This window comes from Pezoporus flaviventris, unplaced genomic scaffold (assembly GCF_033815535.1).
Source record: "Pezoporus flaviventris isolate CSIRO_AGI_PZ_B2104156 unplaced genomic scaffold, CSIRO_AGI_Pfla_v1 ptg000015l, whole genome shotgun sequence".
NCBI lineage: Eukaryota > Metazoa > Chordata > Aves > Psittaciformes > Psittacidae > Pezoporus > Pezoporus flaviventris.
Window position 1 is genome coordinate 27,553,577 of NW_026892563.1, and position 17,354 is coordinate 27,570,930.

At 34.9% G+C, this 17,354-nt stretch overlaps 1 protein-coding gene across 1 annotated transcript in view; it reads right to left on the reverse strand.

Annotated features, from left to right (window-relative positions):
* ABI3BP (ABI family member 3 binding protein) overlaps window positions 1-17,354 on the reverse strand; it is a 159,309-nt gene that overhangs the window by 91,405 nt on the left and 50,550 nt on the right. Inside the window, 7 exon segments of the mRNA XM_061453908.1 lie at window positions 738-812; window positions 4,865-4,939; window positions 6,264-6,344; window positions 11,016-11,093; window positions 13,768-13,863; window positions 14,888-14,950; window positions 16,031-16,082. Of these exon segments, the coding sequence (XP_061309892.1) occupies window positions 738-812; window positions 4,865-4,939; window positions 6,264-6,344; window positions 11,016-11,093; window positions 13,768-13,863; window positions 14,888-14,950; window positions 16,031-16,082 (520 nt within the window).

The window sequence follows — 17,354 nt, forward strand, 5'->3', positions numbered from 1 at the left end:
ATGAGAATGGCTGATAGTTGCAATCAAGCCCTCCTTTATTAATGGATTTTCTTCAAAAATTAATTTCTTCCAAAAACGTATTCGTCAGGCATGTTAATGAAGTGAAATCTTTCCAACTGGCTCTCATCTTACTTTGTTTTTTTTTCTTCTTTTGGATAACTGTCAGTGGCCCCAGGTAAATAACTAGCTATTACAAACTCATCTATAAAATAAAAGAAACCCGTCACAGAAATTATCAAAGGACCAAGTAGTCAGTGTCTGAATCTTCAATGACATGTTTTCATAGTGCTAGTTTTGAAATCTGGGAACTTACAGTTGTGCCTATGCTTACATAAAAAGGCTAAACACAGAGCTACATTTTTAAAAGATGTTGGAATTTCTGCAGTTTCCATTCATTTTTTAGGACTGAGTACTTCAGCAAATCAGGATATTACACTTATGAAACTCAGGTGTGGACAGGCCTATTTAAATTTAGTATTTACTGTAAGCCCAATTGAATTTTAAAGCTAAGAATTACAGGCTGTAGCCAAACTACATGTAAAATCCTCCAAACTACTAGTTCAGTTTGTCATATAAAATGTTATAAACAAACCTGCTATTTGATACAGCACTTTCATACCTTCAGTTACTCTTCATTTGCTGAACAAACTGTCAAACTGAACAAACTGTTTAATGAGAGGCACTGTCTCTGAAAATTCCTATCTGCCAAGAGGATTAATCTTATGAAAAATTGTTACCAGATCTGGTTGGTTGCACTTCTGTGGTATAAGATGTTCTGGATCCTGAAGAAATAGGCTGTGTTTCCTCAAAAGCTGAAAAAAGAATCTGAGTTTAAAATGCTGAGACCTGTGATTTAATGGATTAACATCAAGAAGCTTAGTGAAGGCTGTTCAACTTCAGATGATGCTAATGCAAAGCTAAGCAAGATGGTAGATGGCCTGAGACACAAGACAATTGTGTCATGGCAAGAAGACATGACGGCTGGCAATACAGACTTCGGACCCTGAAATTTGACTTTCACATGCCTGAAGGAATTCTTATCAGCAAGGAATTTTATCTTATTAAATTTTCTGGGATCAGTGGCAGCTATACAAAAAGAAATAAGCTAACAGTGAGATACGACAACACTGTATTTAAAGCTGTCTTTAAATCAGTAACAAATATGTTTTTCAGCTGGTCACACAGACACAAGAATGGTGAATAAGCAGCTCTCTGCGAGTGTTGGTAGTCAAGATTCTAAAGCAGATCTCAAAATTACCATTTGCAGATCTACGTGATGCTAAGAAAATTGAAAAAAAGTCACAGAACTAATCTGCTGATTACCCATCTCCATCTCTCTGGTTTGTGAAGAAGGTAGAGATACGGATTTCAAGGCTGGACTCTGAGTAGCTAAAAGCAAACATGAAAAAAAAAATATCATGATATCAAGACAGTGGTACAAAAATCTTATTTTTAACTGTAATGAGGAATTTTTTGTTTGGTTTGAAGGTCTCTTCTTTCTACTAATTTTTACCCTAATCAAGCTTTGACATATATTATCTTATAAAGCTGAATCCATATTACTTAAGAGGTTTCTCTTCTCAGAGGAGCAGCTCCAACCCCAACTCTCCAATCAAAACACATTTGATCTTCACAGCAGTCACAGGTCTGCATAAACTGTTTACTGTTATACTATGTATAACTATTTTAAAAGGAGATGTAATGGGAAAAGATAAAAATAGAGTACAATGAAGTCAGTGAAACAATCATGAAAGTAAACAGCATCCTTTACCAGTTATGTTGTAATGACAACTATTACAAAAACCTTACGGTTATTTCAGTTTGAAGTATGGATAACCTGAAGTGTACTTTAACGAAAACAATGAATCAAGGCAGAATTGGGCATTCTTATCTAAAGACTATCATGAATGTGTTTCCACCATGTGCCAGTTTTGCACTACTGTCCTGCTTCTAAGAACCAGATCCTATTCAAATGTGTGTACAGGTCAGTAAGTACCATTCTTTCCCGTAAACTTATTTGCACCAGTCACTTATGCTTATTTAGGTTATGATATATTTGAAAGAGAAAATTTCCATCTTTGTTTTTAGTAGGTCTTTATCTAGATGAGTTTTCCTGAAAAGCAGTTATACCGGAATTTTAAAAACAAACTTCTCTGAATGCTTGGGATTGAGAAAAACATTCTCAGCTAGGTGTAGGTTTCATTTCTAACACAGGCAATATAAATATAACCCAAAACATGAACAGACTTTTATATTTTGTATTTTATATTGGATCTGCTTTCCTATTTACTTTCAATACAGCTTATCACATTAACAAATATGATCTCAGTTTACTACCCTGGTATAGCTGGACTCAGCAGTTGGACCAGATGATCATTGTAGGTCCTTCCAACTGAAACTATTCTTTTCTGTATTTATAGAAAAAAAAAATACCAACTAAAGCTGTATGATTCACAGCTTTTGGCAAAAGCTTCCATTGATGCATTTATATCCAGTAAGAACTATGAAAGATCTCCCAAAGACATAAGAGCATTAAAGGCATGTTAACAAAGTTATCTTTTCAAAAAAAGACTGAATTCAAAATACAGCGACCACACAGATAGTTTATAAAACAAAGGAGATGTCTCCCTCTGGTACAATCAAGATAGAAAAATAGAGGAAAAAAAAGCCATGAGGGGAACTAGGGCAGAATACAGGTCACACACGCTTAAACTTCAGAAATTAAATTTTGCTTTCTTTCCTGATTTTGTGACAGCAGGTCATCAAGGCGTGAAGAGGCAGAGTGCAGAGAAATCTAATCCATATGAACCTCACCTTTGCTCTCACAAAATATTTTTGACTTCAGTACTGATTTCATGGGCAGCACAGATGCTCCAGCTGACCCAATGGCTGGGCCCAGCTTCACATAATTAAATAACACTTTTGCTAAGTGAAACAATTTGGCAAAAATGGAAGACATGAAAACAAAACCAGAATAAATACTTGAAAGAAACATGTACTGTGACTCAGCTATTACTATTTTACTTTTATCCCTGAGACAAACACAGATTAGGTTATTGTGCCCCTGTAGAAAGCAAAAATGCTTCTCATCCCTAATAATCTTCAGGTTTTCAGCCACATTATAGCAAATAGGTCTTTAAATCATTGTATCTCTCTCTCTCTTTCTCCAGTGCTGCCTCTAACTGGATTTGACCAAACTTCTTTCACCACAGTGAAAACAAATATGTATCTCCATCCCCACAAACGTATCTGGAAAAGAGCCATTAAAAATTGTAGTAAATTAAAAAAAAAGATAGTTAAAAGGATTTTCACATTCTTGAGAATTTGTTTCAAATACTCATTTCAAGAAATAAGGGAAGTAAGGGTTCCTGGAAATTATTTTAAAATTCGGCAGACTGCAGTAAGTAAAAGTATGCTGCCTAAATAAAGCAGCACTACTACATAATAACTTCTTGACTAATGTTGAATGAAATATAAGTCCACACTGATTCAAGGTCACTTGTTAACTAGTGTAATAGCTATTTATATAGATAGCAGCAACAAGCAGTTTCAGTAGAATGAGACATTTAGGACTAACACAATGACTCAGTGTAGAGAAATAGAGGTCTGTTATGTAAGCACAGGTCTTGAGAAGGGGAGACATAGGAAACAGCAAAGAAGAGTACAAGCGTGGGATAATAAGAGATGGGGAGTAGGAATTGGAGACCCAATGCCATAAACAACTCGGTGATGATGTATTATAAAAACTGCACACCTGAAGCTGGACAAAATTTACTTTGAGTTAACAACAAGAACAGAGAAATAGCATCTAACATACACAAAAGGCACCATATATGCTAAAATCAGATGTAAGTTGTCTCTCAGCAGAGGGGAGAGAGAGGGAGAAATCATCAACATGAATGTCATATTCCTCCCAGCACAGGACTCCAGATGCTTATAACTTGCTGAAATATCACCACTCACCACCGACACAAGCATGAATGCGCCAAGCTTAGGACCCAGAGATAGTGAGTGGAAGGGTGAGCAAAACACCAGGAAAAAGGGTAGAAGCTAAGAAGGTTTTCTATTACTGTTTTAACTACGTTACTGCTATTATTGAGGCTTTCTGTATGGAAGGACTCCACCTGCATTAATATTCTTTGTTTTACTCTAAGAATCAAATCTAAACTAATGATGATTGTTGAACTATATAGTCCATTAAGGCGTGTTCCCTCTTTGCCCATATGAAGATTTTGACCCTAACATTTTGACTCTAACACAGGTAAAACTATTTTGAAAATGTGAGCAGTGCCATACTTTCTCAAACATCAGGCGTTTCCAAAGTGTTCTGAAGTTCATCACCAAACAACTGATGAGAAATAAGCAGATTTATGTATATTTAAACTGCAACATCTTCTACAAATTATGGCACTATTTAAACAGAACATACAAGTATTTGGCAAACTGCATGAAAATCCACAGAACTCACGTTCACTGCAACAACACTCCAACTGTGAAATGCAGTCTCAGAAGCTCATGGTGTACAGTACTTCTAAGAACATTACAAAACTAAGAGTACAGATTTTAGCTAAATATAAACTGCCGTCATCAGACTGTAGATAAAAGTTATCCCATATTCTCACAAGATTTTGTTTGGTTGGTTGGTTTTTAAAATGAAGCATTAATCTGGAGAATCCTGTCATAAAAATAAAGCAAAACCAGGCTTATAATGAAAGAAGAAATTTGCAAATTCTGTGAAGAAAAAGCTAAAGCCTACCACATTTTATAGACAGAATATTATTGCAGCTGAAGAATTAAAACCTACTGACCACAGAATCAAAAAATTAGATAATTTTCTGCTGACATTTACAAAGAAAGCAATTACCGAGCTCTGTCAGTGGACTTTTTGGAGCATCAGAGATTCTGGATCCAGAAGGAAGAGGCTGTATTTCATTAGAAGCTATAATAAAAGAAATAATCAAGACTTTAATTGATTAAGAACATTACAAGGCACAGCATGGATCTATACTTTGGCTTATAGACCACTCACTCCTGAACCCAATGATATTTAATAAAAAAAGAAAAAAAAAATTAGTTCCAACCTAGGAAAAAAATATCCACACAGCTTTCTCATTTAAAAGGATGTGTGGAATTACAGAAAGAAATCATCTTTCCCCTAATAGTAATATTAAGATCCATCAATCACAGGGATTTAGTAATGAACATCCATCACTAACTATGATCACTTAGTTTGAAATTAATCACTGACCCGTCTTGATTAAATTTTGTATTTTAATCTTTAAAAGTATGGCAGAAAACCAAGCAAGGTTCATTATCCTTAAAAAGAAATTGATCAAAGTTATAAAATTTGATTGGCCGATGACTGAGCTTCAGGAATTACTGAAAATCCACTTGTGACTGTAAAGGAAAAAAGACAAGAGAATATGTAATTAACATGAATCAATAGGATTAAGTAAAAATACATTTATTGAGAAGCATTAGCAGTCCTCTTCATGGGAAGATCTGTATTTCAGTCCTGCAAATGCTGATGATCTTTTCCTTTATCGTATATCATCCTGTGTGTATGTCATCTGGGCCTTAAAGAAATCTAAGCAAAGTTTAAAAAAAAAAAAAAATACAACCTCAAGTTTAGATTTGTGTTCAGAATTTTACACCATTTGGGGGTTAAAATACAGGCAACAAAATCAACATTGGAGAATTTAGAATTCTGAATGCAAAGAAGTAAGTAGATGCTGGTTGAAATCCCAGAACTACTACTTCAATCAGAAATCTCTCATTCTGAGACACTCTGAAAAAAATCAGTAAAGTTCTTTTTTCCTCCAGGAACAAATACAATTATATCATGTCACATGCAATACAAAACTTTACTTTTGCATCACTATTGATGCTACCTAGATGAACCTGTCAACAGAAGAAAAACAAGGAGGTAATTATTTCAGTTTAATCACTGAAGTTAATTTTACTGATGGAAATTTTATGTGATGTCAATCATACAGACCACATAGACAGAAAACATTGAATCACCTCATCAAATCTGCTAGTAATAATCGTACGTATAACAGCCACAGTTCAGCCAGAGCTAGATGCATCCTAATTTACATTTCATGTGTGAATTGCTGGAAACACAAAGGGAACCAGAAATCACTAATTAGGACTTCTTTTGGAGCAATAAAAAGGGAGTGTAGCAAGTAGCAGAAAAGGTGTGCTGAGGGGAAAAAAGCATTTAATACACAAACAAGGTAAAAAGCAGCAAAACTAGTTACCCAGTATGTTTTGAGTTTGCACCAATTTGGGTTTAGGCGTTGATTTAAATTCCTCAAGTCCATGTTTTTTCTCAGCCTGAGCTAGAAGAAAGAAGCTTTATTTACTTTAGAATCCCTTTAAACTTTTCTTTACCTACTGGTGACCAGCAGCATCAATATAGCAAAAAGTTTCAGTATTCATTAAGTTTAATAAAAGACCATTTTAATTTTAAAACACAATAGAAGAGAGTTTTGTTTATTCCAGCATGGTCTCCATGCTTTTTCCACAATCTACTGAGCATGGTTTAAGCAAGAACTGATCACGTAGGTTTATAAGGTTCTTCTTGCATTTCCTAAAGAGAACATACCATTTTCCACATTATGCATAGTTACATAAATGCCACTACAGCTACAAGTGTTACACTATTTTCTGCTTTTCAATGCCACAAAAGCTGGAATCTCCACAGGTGCTGCCTTGTTGGGATCAAATTCAGTTTCTACTACATCAGTTACAGTGCTGTTACTTTCCAGTGGAAGGCGTTTTTTGTTCTAGAGTGAAGTTAAAGGAATTTATCCTTATGAAGCAGTGGATGAAAATTCATCCAGAAAAGCTCCACAGTTAACAAACCTCAGAAGTACTTCAAAAGCTAGCATTTCTTATTGGTGAAATGCAACCATAAAAAAAATAAACAAACCAACAACAGGAACAAAACAAAAACCTCAACAAAAAAAGCTAATACAGAAAGTTAGAACTCATTATTCTTTGGGCTCTTTTTAGGGGTCAGATGGCTTACACTCATATGTGTATGTCTCTTGTCAGCTAAGTTAGCTGAGCAAGCTGAACAAAAAATAGCATGCCTACAATTGGGATAAAAGAAAGCAAGGTCTCCTGTGGTCTGCACAGGACATTGAGGGATGATATGAAATAACATCAGACATTTTTGTAAAAAAAGATACAAGAGGCAGAAAGTTTAGGATTTAAATGTAAAGAAAGAAATGCCTCTATTGTCACAGCATGGAATACAGCAAGAATGATTTCAGAAAACATTTCTTAAACAATTTTTCCTCTAACTTCTCTTAACCTTCTCATTCATGTTCCTCTATTCCTCCACAACTAGAATTAAGATATTCTGAGGGAATCAATAATCTCACTCCTTCCCATACCCCACATGAACACAAGAAGAAGCCTTCAGGAGCCAGAAGGACAATAGAAGGAGCAGAACTTGGGGAAACATGTCAACAAATGAATTATTGCCACTAAACATTAACTCTAGATAATTTTTCATTTCAAGCCTATTCTCTATTTGACAAAGGTATTTTGATAGATTTCTGATATAATCTGTTACATAAAGAAATAACTTGCTCTTTTATAATTTTTTTTTTAATTTAAAACAGTTCTTCCATGTCCTAGACAGCTGTGCTGTTATTTCTAGCTGTTATTTTATTTCAGTTTCCCTGTGAAGTGCTGTTATTTCTAGCTGTTATTTTATTTCAGTTTCCCTGTGAAGTTAATGAAAGGGCTCACAATTCAACTGAGAGAAAAAAAAAGCAGTGGTAGTTTGAGTTATATTAGACAGCATTTTAAAGATTGAAGGGGGGTGGGGAAGCATTTTGAATTTGTGCTGTTGTGTTAAGGATAAATTTGTCCTAAGCGGAAAATATCATAACAAGTCTGGAAAAAACAAAGCATGAAAGAGCTCACTAACCAGTCTTTCCATGGAAGTGCATGCCAAGGGAGGGGAGGCCTGAAATTAAGAAAATGATGGGATGCCTGGCTGACAAATACACCAAAACCAGTTACTGAACTATGTCACACCACAAAACACTCCCTTTGACAAAGGCCCAGTGGAATAGAGGCCCAGCTCACTGAACATTTCAGCTTGTTGAAATAATTCAAGCTCCTTTCTTCCCTTCTTGCCTGACTGATGACACAATGGCTGCTACAGCACATGGCTCCTTTTAAATCAGTGTTCCATTGTCAATTCTGGCACAAGTTCTTAAAACTTTCATAGCAAATAATTGCTATGCCTTAACTTTCAAATAGTGAAGCCTGGATGAAATATAATGAAGTAGATCCTATTGCTAAACTCAATTAATTGTGCCCATGTATCACCCTGTCCTTCAAACACAACCCTTGCAAAATGCTGGTGCTCAGATCTCTCACTCAAAGTCTGGCTCAAATGCTTAAGTATTCAAGTTATTTTTGCATATGCAATGACCAGACTGAAATGACACTTGAAGAACTTACTTTGTCTTTTAAATGATTTACTTTTACTTCTCTATTTCCTGCCCCCTTTTTTTTTTCTCTTTAACTGAAATATTGTAACCACAATGAACACATTCTTTAATGTAAATAGTGTCATACTCTTACATCAGCACTGTGATCAAGAAAGAATGACTGAAAGGAATGGTTACCACAGCAAAAGATACGGAAGTAAAATCACAGAGGAAGCATGGAGAGGAAGATGAAAATTATTCTAAACATTTCAGTAAACAAATAATGGTATAGTAGCTGTAAGAATATATTAAATTTCAACAAATGCTTCTATATCGCTTGGCACTAAAAAGACTCTGCTTGCTCAATTATCATGCAAAATGAAACACACCAGCAACTTAAAAAACATATAATTCTGTGTTTATGGTTAGAAATACTGCATGCCAGGTACATAAACATCATTATAGAACACAAAGGAACTGGAATGGACTGATTCTCTCTTCCCCAGGTGATGTATCATTTCTGGCATCACATTTCACAGCATTTACCTGATTAACCAGTAAATTCCAGCACAAGGATGAATTATTTTGGTTAGATGAATGCATTCTTGAGGATTACAATTTTGCAGGAGAGCCAATTATAAATTATCTTTCATTTCTAATTTTCACAAAATGGCAAATTCTGTGAAATGTATTTGTAGATTGCAGTTACTCAGACAAGGCAATTAATTCAGTAAAATAACTGCAGAATCTAAGTCTACAAGAGACCACAAACTATAAATCAAAAAAATTTGAACAAAAAAAATTATTTACAGTTTTTTAAAAAGTATTCACATTTTCAAATGTGAGGCAGTCTGTTTGTTACACAAATGCTAAACTTGTCATGTTCAGAGCTCCCTTTGAGAATAAATTCCTTTGGGCGCATCTTTGTTTTCCTCTTAATAATTAGGATGAACAGAAAAGAGCTATTCATATGAAGGTTCTGCAGCAAGTAATTGATGGTTAAAACTAGAATTTAGCAAACACATATCTACTGAATGAAAAATAAAATTCCACAAACATTTTCAGAGAGAAAAAAAAAGATGGTTTGTTTAGTCTAAAAGATGGTTGCCAATCATTACATGAGTTTGCTGCATTATTTCATCCCACACTTCTTTTACTCCCAAATATTCTTTGGGAGGGTTTTTGTCTACTTGTTTGCTTTAATTAAAGACTGAGTTGGTCTCACGACATAAAGTATCGTATCTTTGATATACATATGGAATAAAAATATCCACAGTCATGTTTAAGGGCAGTATCTGTGTGAATTGTGTGATATCAAAAGAATAATGTGCTACACAATTTCAACCAGCCAGGAAATACTTTCTGTATGGAATAGCATAATGCCAGCAAGACAACATAATATGACTAAGCTAATCCAAAGCACACCATCACTATATTGTTTCCACAAATTCCTTTTTATTTTTAAGACTTGCCACTGTTTAAGCCTTCTTTCTCCCTTTCAGCAAAGAAGTTGACAGAAGTCAACTACTGTCTCTAATGACAGCAAAATCAAGACAGCAAGCATAATGAAGTCTCAATTATAGGATAAAAGCCAAACGACAAAAAATGAAGGTAGGTATATGACTACTGAAGCAATTTTAGATGTGGGTTGATAAAGAAGATAGTGAGTCTCTCTTCATCATTTGACACAAAATAATTGAGTTCTGTCCAATCTTTTTCTCAGATCACAAATGTTAAGCCATAGGGCTATACTTGTCTTATGACTTGATAAAGTAGTCTATGTTGCACTTACTTGTTCCCTAAGCAAAGGAAGCCAGTAGATCATGTGAGTTTTAAAACATCACTTCGTGTTTTTTAACAGTATAAGAAATTAGCATCTGAGTAAGTCCTTTTAAATAAATGATATTTTTTCAGCCACAAGTAGATGATAAAAGACTTCAGTCTTCAAAATATACAAGGTAAGATACATTTCACAGTCATATAACCTTGAATATGAGTCTAGAACCAAATTTTATATCCCTTTCCCATATATGTGAACAGCTTCCACTTACATTAATAAGACCAGTAAGTCCACAAAGACAGTGTGGTCAAGATTAATGTGATCAAAACTGAACTTAAATGGATCATCATGTTGTTATCCTCTAAGCCTCTGAGCTTGATACAGTGATCATTCCATCTTAAGGTCACGCATGCATTTTGCATAATCATACTATTATCTCTAATTTGCTTCTTCACATATTTCATGGAAGTTAGAAGTTCAAGGCGCATCACCAGAAAACTCATTTTGCCATGCTTCACAATTTCAAGGTATCCAGCACCCCACAACGATACGGTTGTAAGTTTTTTATAAACCTAACAACTTTCCCCTCAAATTCAGATTTTATTCAGACTTTTATCTACACCTGCCACTCATGGTTACTAATTCAGCCACATTATCCTCCTGTTTTCCCATTACCGCCTTTAACCGCAGATTGAGCAACACAAAGATGAAGTTAATTTTAGCTAATATATTTGGAAAAAATATTCCACAGTTTCTAAAAACAGAATTTTCATTACCTGGGAGAGACTCTGGAGAGATTTCTTGAACTGCTGGTGTTTTGGATTCAGCAGGCCACACTCGAGTTTCATTCTTAGCTAAAGGACAAAATGTAAGAGAGTAATTGCAAATCTGCTCTATTCTACTACAGATTTATTTTTATCCTACTTCAGTTTGCCAAAGTAAAATGAAATGGACAAATGTGGAAAGCTGAATACCTTTAGGAATCAATGAACTTCCACTGTAAGCTCAGTACAAACATCTATCTAGGTATGTTAAACACGTGCTTTTTTGAATTTGTTTTGTTCATTAAATGATTCCTTAAAAATAAAATTTACAGCATGGAAATTAATGCCTTATGAATCATTACTTTCATAGTGCAAAATAGTCCTCAGGGTTTTTCATTTTCTAGCATTTCAAGCATTAACAGCAAAAATGCTTTTCAAAAGTCAAAGATGCAATATAGCTCTAAGCATTATAAAAGAATAGTCTAATAAATTTTCAAATACAATGGAAATTTCATACTAGTCATGTCCTTATTTTCAGTTACATTACTTCTAAAAATTACAGTAGTATGACAATAGCCTTCTATTTCAACAGATAGAAAGATATTTCAGCAGTGGATATAAGAAAATTAATTAATTTTGACTTGAATAATACACTTGTGGGGTTTTTTTTCCACTGAGGACTAACGCAATACACTTTGTATAGTAAGATTTTTACTAGTTTTTATAGAAAAAAAAAAACAACAAAAAAGCCTTTGAGAATTCAATCAGTATGATATTCTTTGATGCATTATTTTGACTTTTCTAAATAATACAGAATTAGAGTAGTTGCAGCGTGTCAGCAAACTATAATTAGTCATAACTCCGCACACAGATAAGTCTTATTGCATTTTATTGTAGACATACATCATTCCCAGACATCAGTGAAAGGTATCTGTATAGATTTGGATAGTATGTCTTCTTGTCAATTATATTATACATTTAAACTCTTTCTCAGAGTACTTTTGCTTTACAAGCAATGATGCTTCCATGTTTTACACTCCTTTGAAATCCAGTAGTTATTTGTGTGTATACCAATGTACTTCACATTCTCTATTAAGGAACACATAGTAAGTAGAACAGAACAAAACATCACCTCTCTGCTCTGGTTATTTTCACAAAGGTGTCTGTGTAAACTACCATAAAAAGTAGCTCCAAACTGGCATTGCACCAGCTATCTATTTTAGACATATCTGAGCATTCAAATTTAGAAGTCCAAGTTCTACAGTCAGCCTGCTGAAGAAGCTTGACATCTCTAGGTCAACTGAAGTTACCTTTGTCTTTTTTCCTGTCTTTTGCTCATTGTCACATTCTCCCATTTTTACTGTGCATACTTCTTATGACCTTATACCTTCTACCTTCTTATACTGTATGACCTATCTGAAAAAACAGTATTGTTTTCCTGCATAATATTATTTCTACTTCTTACTCAAACACATTCAAATATTTTCCTACTATCTAACTCTACCCTCACATGTACACTGTATCTTAACAGGAACAAGCACTGCTGTTTAATTACTGCAAGGCAAGCCAGCCTGAGAATATGCCATGGCCATCAATGGAGTAACAGAATAAATTAAACAAAGCAGAAATAAGAAAGGAAAAAAAAAAGAATAAAATCTGATGCAGTTGTTTGTAGTTCAAATCAAGTATTAAGCCAAGCCAAAAGTCACCAGCTCCAGAACTCTAGTCTGTGAAAGAAGTACTGTGAAAACGTTAGAGGTGACCTTATAAGTGTCTATAAATATATAAAAGGGGAATGTCACGAGGATGGAGCCAGGCTCTACTCAGTGGCAAACAATGATAGGACAAGGGGTAATGGGTACAAACTGGAACACAAGAGGTTCCACTTAAACTTGAGAAGAAACTTCTCAGTGAGGGTGACGGAACACTGGAACAGGCTGCCCAGGGAGGTTGTGGAGTCTCCTTCCCTGGAGACATTCAAAACCCGCCTGGACACATTCCTGTGTAACATTATCTAGGTGTTCCTGCTCCGGCAGGGGGATTGGAGTAGATGATCTTTCGAGGTCCCTTCCAATCTCTAGCATACTGTGATACTGTGATACTGTGATACTGGAGGCATTATTAAGGTTTGTGATGATAGTCGAATGCTAGTTTGCAGATCTTAAACAAAAGCCTCAATTAATCTTGTTCCTGTGGTTTTCAGGCATATTCAAAAGATCCACATGAAACCTGTACTGGAATGTTCTAATTTCTGGTTACCATTTTTCATTGATTTTTCATTGATTTAATTACAGATAATAAATAAGACTCTCTTCATGAAACAATTTCTCACATACACTCAAGCCAGGACTCATATAATTAAAATTCACTGAAAATCCAGTCTTTCAAATTGACACACAGACTTTCATTTTTAAAGACATATATTGAAAGATATAACCTAGGAAAAAAAAAAAAAAAGAAAAAGCATAGACTGTAAAACAAAACAAACCCCCTGAATTCCATAAAAATAACTAGATTACTCTTCTCCATGTATCAAAGCTACTTCAAATGGCTGTGAAATACCTTAAAACCCCATTGAGATGTTTTAAAATAAGTAGATTTCTATGAATTTTTATAAGTGCAAGCTAATCATTAATTAGACAAGTAGAAAAAAATAAGGTAAAGGAGGAAAAAGAAGGACTTTTCTTTTTGCACATATGATCTCACTTTGTTACACTTCTGATACTGCTCATGAACAATACAAGCTTAGTTCATTTCTGCTTACCCATTTTTTTTGTGGATGCTTGATGTATGTCATCTATTGGCAGGAGAGGGGGAAGTTTTTGCTGAGTTTCATTGAGACCCGGAACAATGAGATGCACTACACAGAAAGATGAGTGTCATTAATTCCAGAAGGGATGAAAAATACAGTCTACCCTCTGAGATAGGTGAGCAAGTACTACTGAACCACTGGGAGTTTAGTCTGATTATCTGACACATTAGTTAGTCTTATTCAGTAATTATCAATCCTATTTGGTGCTATTTCCTCTTTATATCACTCTTTGTATTACCATTTCACAATTAATCAGAAATGAAAACATTCAGTCGTGGAGTTCTGCTGTATAACAAATGCTTGGACATTCTGTCTGGTGGGCCTGGAGGATGCAACACTAAATATGGTTAGTGAGTATCTCAGTCATAGAAATATGTTAAAACTCTCACAAAGCAAACTTAAGCCAAAGTTATGCAGCTCTATAAAGTATGTCCATATGTACAAAGGACTAAACACCTTCCTGAATCCAGGAATAAATTGGTCATGAGGGACATGATGCTGTGAGCCTTTCCTATCTACTTCAGACAGACCAGTAGTTCACCACGCTAAGCACAATGATAGTCCTTTCCCTATGATAGTCTTTTCCCTATTTTTTCCCTGGTTTTCCCTATCTGTTCTTATAGGTCAAACACAAACAGAAAGCATGAAAATGAATGCCTTCATAGAAACAGTTATGGCCGAGATCTAACGTTAAGCTCTAGTTACAAGGAAAGTTACAATACACACAACTATAACCTAATATATCAGAGGTTTGCCTGTATGTATACTACCTTAAAACCAAAAAGAAATAAAAAGAACCCCTCATCTCAGTAAGATCTTTGCCACAGAACTTTATTGAATTATGAAAGAAGTTCTTGGCTTAATCAATGATAATATCTTCTTTTAAATACTATGATAATAACATGATTCTATTTCTCTTAGGCTACATCATCCTTGAACCATAGGTACCAGCTGCAAAATACCCTTTGATATGCAAGAAAAGAACTATCAAGATCAAGAAAACTGAAAGTATTTACACAGTTCTAATTTTCAGCCAAAGATGAGAAAAATAATAAAAATATCTTCTAGTCACCTAATATTGCTCCTGGGAGCGAAGAATTACCTGAAGTCTTTGACTGCGTCCGGTTTTGAATAACTGTGGAGACAACAGAGGGATATTAGAAGATAAATTTTAAAAACCAAAAAACAAGAAACAAAACCATACATGAGACAAGCTTCAACATTCCAAAAATCTTCTTTCAACATAATAACTGGAGATGAGGACACCATCCTAATCTTGTCTGTATTTACACTGAGTTCAAGGGACTTCAAACTGCTTTTCCTCTACATCACCTCTTAACTGTGCATCTCTCTCTCCCTTAGTGTATCAGGTTTATATCCTTGCTGAAGAATGACATTCTATGCTTATATTAATATAGGGCCAGCTCCAGGCCATCTTATTACCCTGCTATTCACAAGCCTTCAAAAAAAAAAAGTATGTATGCCAATACAGTCATATTTTACTTGTAATACTGTATTTTGCTTTCACTCCACCCTCCAGTGTTTTCCTTTTCCTGAACTGTCAACTACCTTCAAAGACAATTTGCTTAATTTTATTAGTTAAAATTATTCTCTATACAGTTTCTGTTACCAAGTTTTAATTGCAGTTTAGCTTCTACTAGCTATATTTCAGTACTTAATTTTCAAAGATTACTACTATGCTACCTCTCCCTACTAGAGAAACAAGCATTTCTAAAGGACAGTATGTGTAAGTCTACTGTAGATATCTCCACTGACCAGGGAAAGGAGAAGAAGGGAGTCTAAGTCGAAGACTTAGCTGAAGATACCCACAAAAATGTTGATAGCATGAATCTTATCCATACTGCTGCCCTTCACACCTGACTATCAATTTATGCATATCTGGGAGATCAACATACCTGGACAATCCAGTCGAAAAATCAGCACTGATCTGTGTCCTTTTAATGACTCAATTAAGTCATTGTTTATAATGCAATGTAGTAGCTCACTTTATTAACACAGTTAGGTAATAGCTTAATAGTACTTGCAATTAAAATACATGGTAGTTTGTAATGTTCCACCTATTCTAAAAGGAAACTTTCATGACATTCACATCCAAGTCAGAGGTTCAGAGGTTTGGTTTATTTTTTATTTTAATGTTAAGTTACTCTTGCACAGTGTAAGAATCAAATAAATAAAAAAAGGCATACAAATTTACCTTGTTTGATTATTGTGACAGGGACCAACCTCTTATTATCACGCAGTTTAAGCTGAGAGGAAAGAAGAAAAAAAGCCTTGGGATAACTGCCAGAATTGAACTTTCTTAGCAATAAAAACAGAGGGCTTCAATCCAATACCATGACTGCCCCAAGTTAACACTGGATATGGCCCTCGCCCTGGCCACTATTGCTTCAATTCCCATGGGCTAGTATAGTAATACAGCATTTTTATCTCCTTCTTTTTCAGCTTAAGACATTTTGCTTCACAAAACCAGTGTTTGGCAGCTTAGGAATCCTGAATCCTTTTTTCTTTTGAGAATCTCTTGAGCACTCACTGGGGAATAGACCAGAAGACTTTGAAATGCTGAAATTTTAACTACAACAAAACATCTGAAACATACGCATATACAAATTTGGTCACAGGATATATATATATTCTCAGTAATATATATTTAGAACACAAACTATTCCAGAAACAGGTGCACATTTGTAAACTATCAGCAGTCTTGGGTGCTTAAAGGAGATTAACTCAAAGTAATTTTATTTGGTGAAATTATTTCCAAAGTATAATTGGCCAGCCACCCATATTCTCACATCTTTATGCTAAATACTCGGACTTTCCTGCTGCTCACTTGTCTTTAACCCAGATTACCTTTTGCTTAAGTGTGGATCTTTTCCAGCGTTTAATACCACAAACATAAGAAACACATGAATGGACCCCACATTTATTAAAAGTAAGAAAACAGCTGATCCCAAAGATTATATATCACTATTCACTACCACCCATGGGCACTGGGAACAACTTCTGAAAGCTTAGTAATACACTTGGGCGATGAGAAGAGGTAGACTGTTAATGACAGCAATACAAAACTAATAAATACAATTAAAGTGGATTTTTTTTTTTTCCAGTTCTATCTGAGTTACAAGAATGAAAGGAACTCAGACAATTACCCTTCTGTGTTAAATGTACACCACTAATGTCTGAATCAGTTAATGTTCATTTTGGATTTCATGACATCTGGTCTATTTCATGTGAAAGAACACTTCCACGAAAATTAAGCATTTGAAGACAAAGCTTTAATTATTTACCTAAGGTTTACTACTTTTGCTCTATTCTAAATATATACATATATATAAAAAGCTTTAAAAGCAATGGCTGGGTACACATCAGACACATTGCAAAGTCTAAGAAGCTGGAAAAAAGCAAATCTCAGCAAGTAGGATGGCCCTTTCCTCAGGGAAATGGAGCGAGGCTGCTTGTTCTGTGGAAGGCATTACTCTCTGCTGCCTAGTAACGGTTTCACATTGGCATGAACATGATAT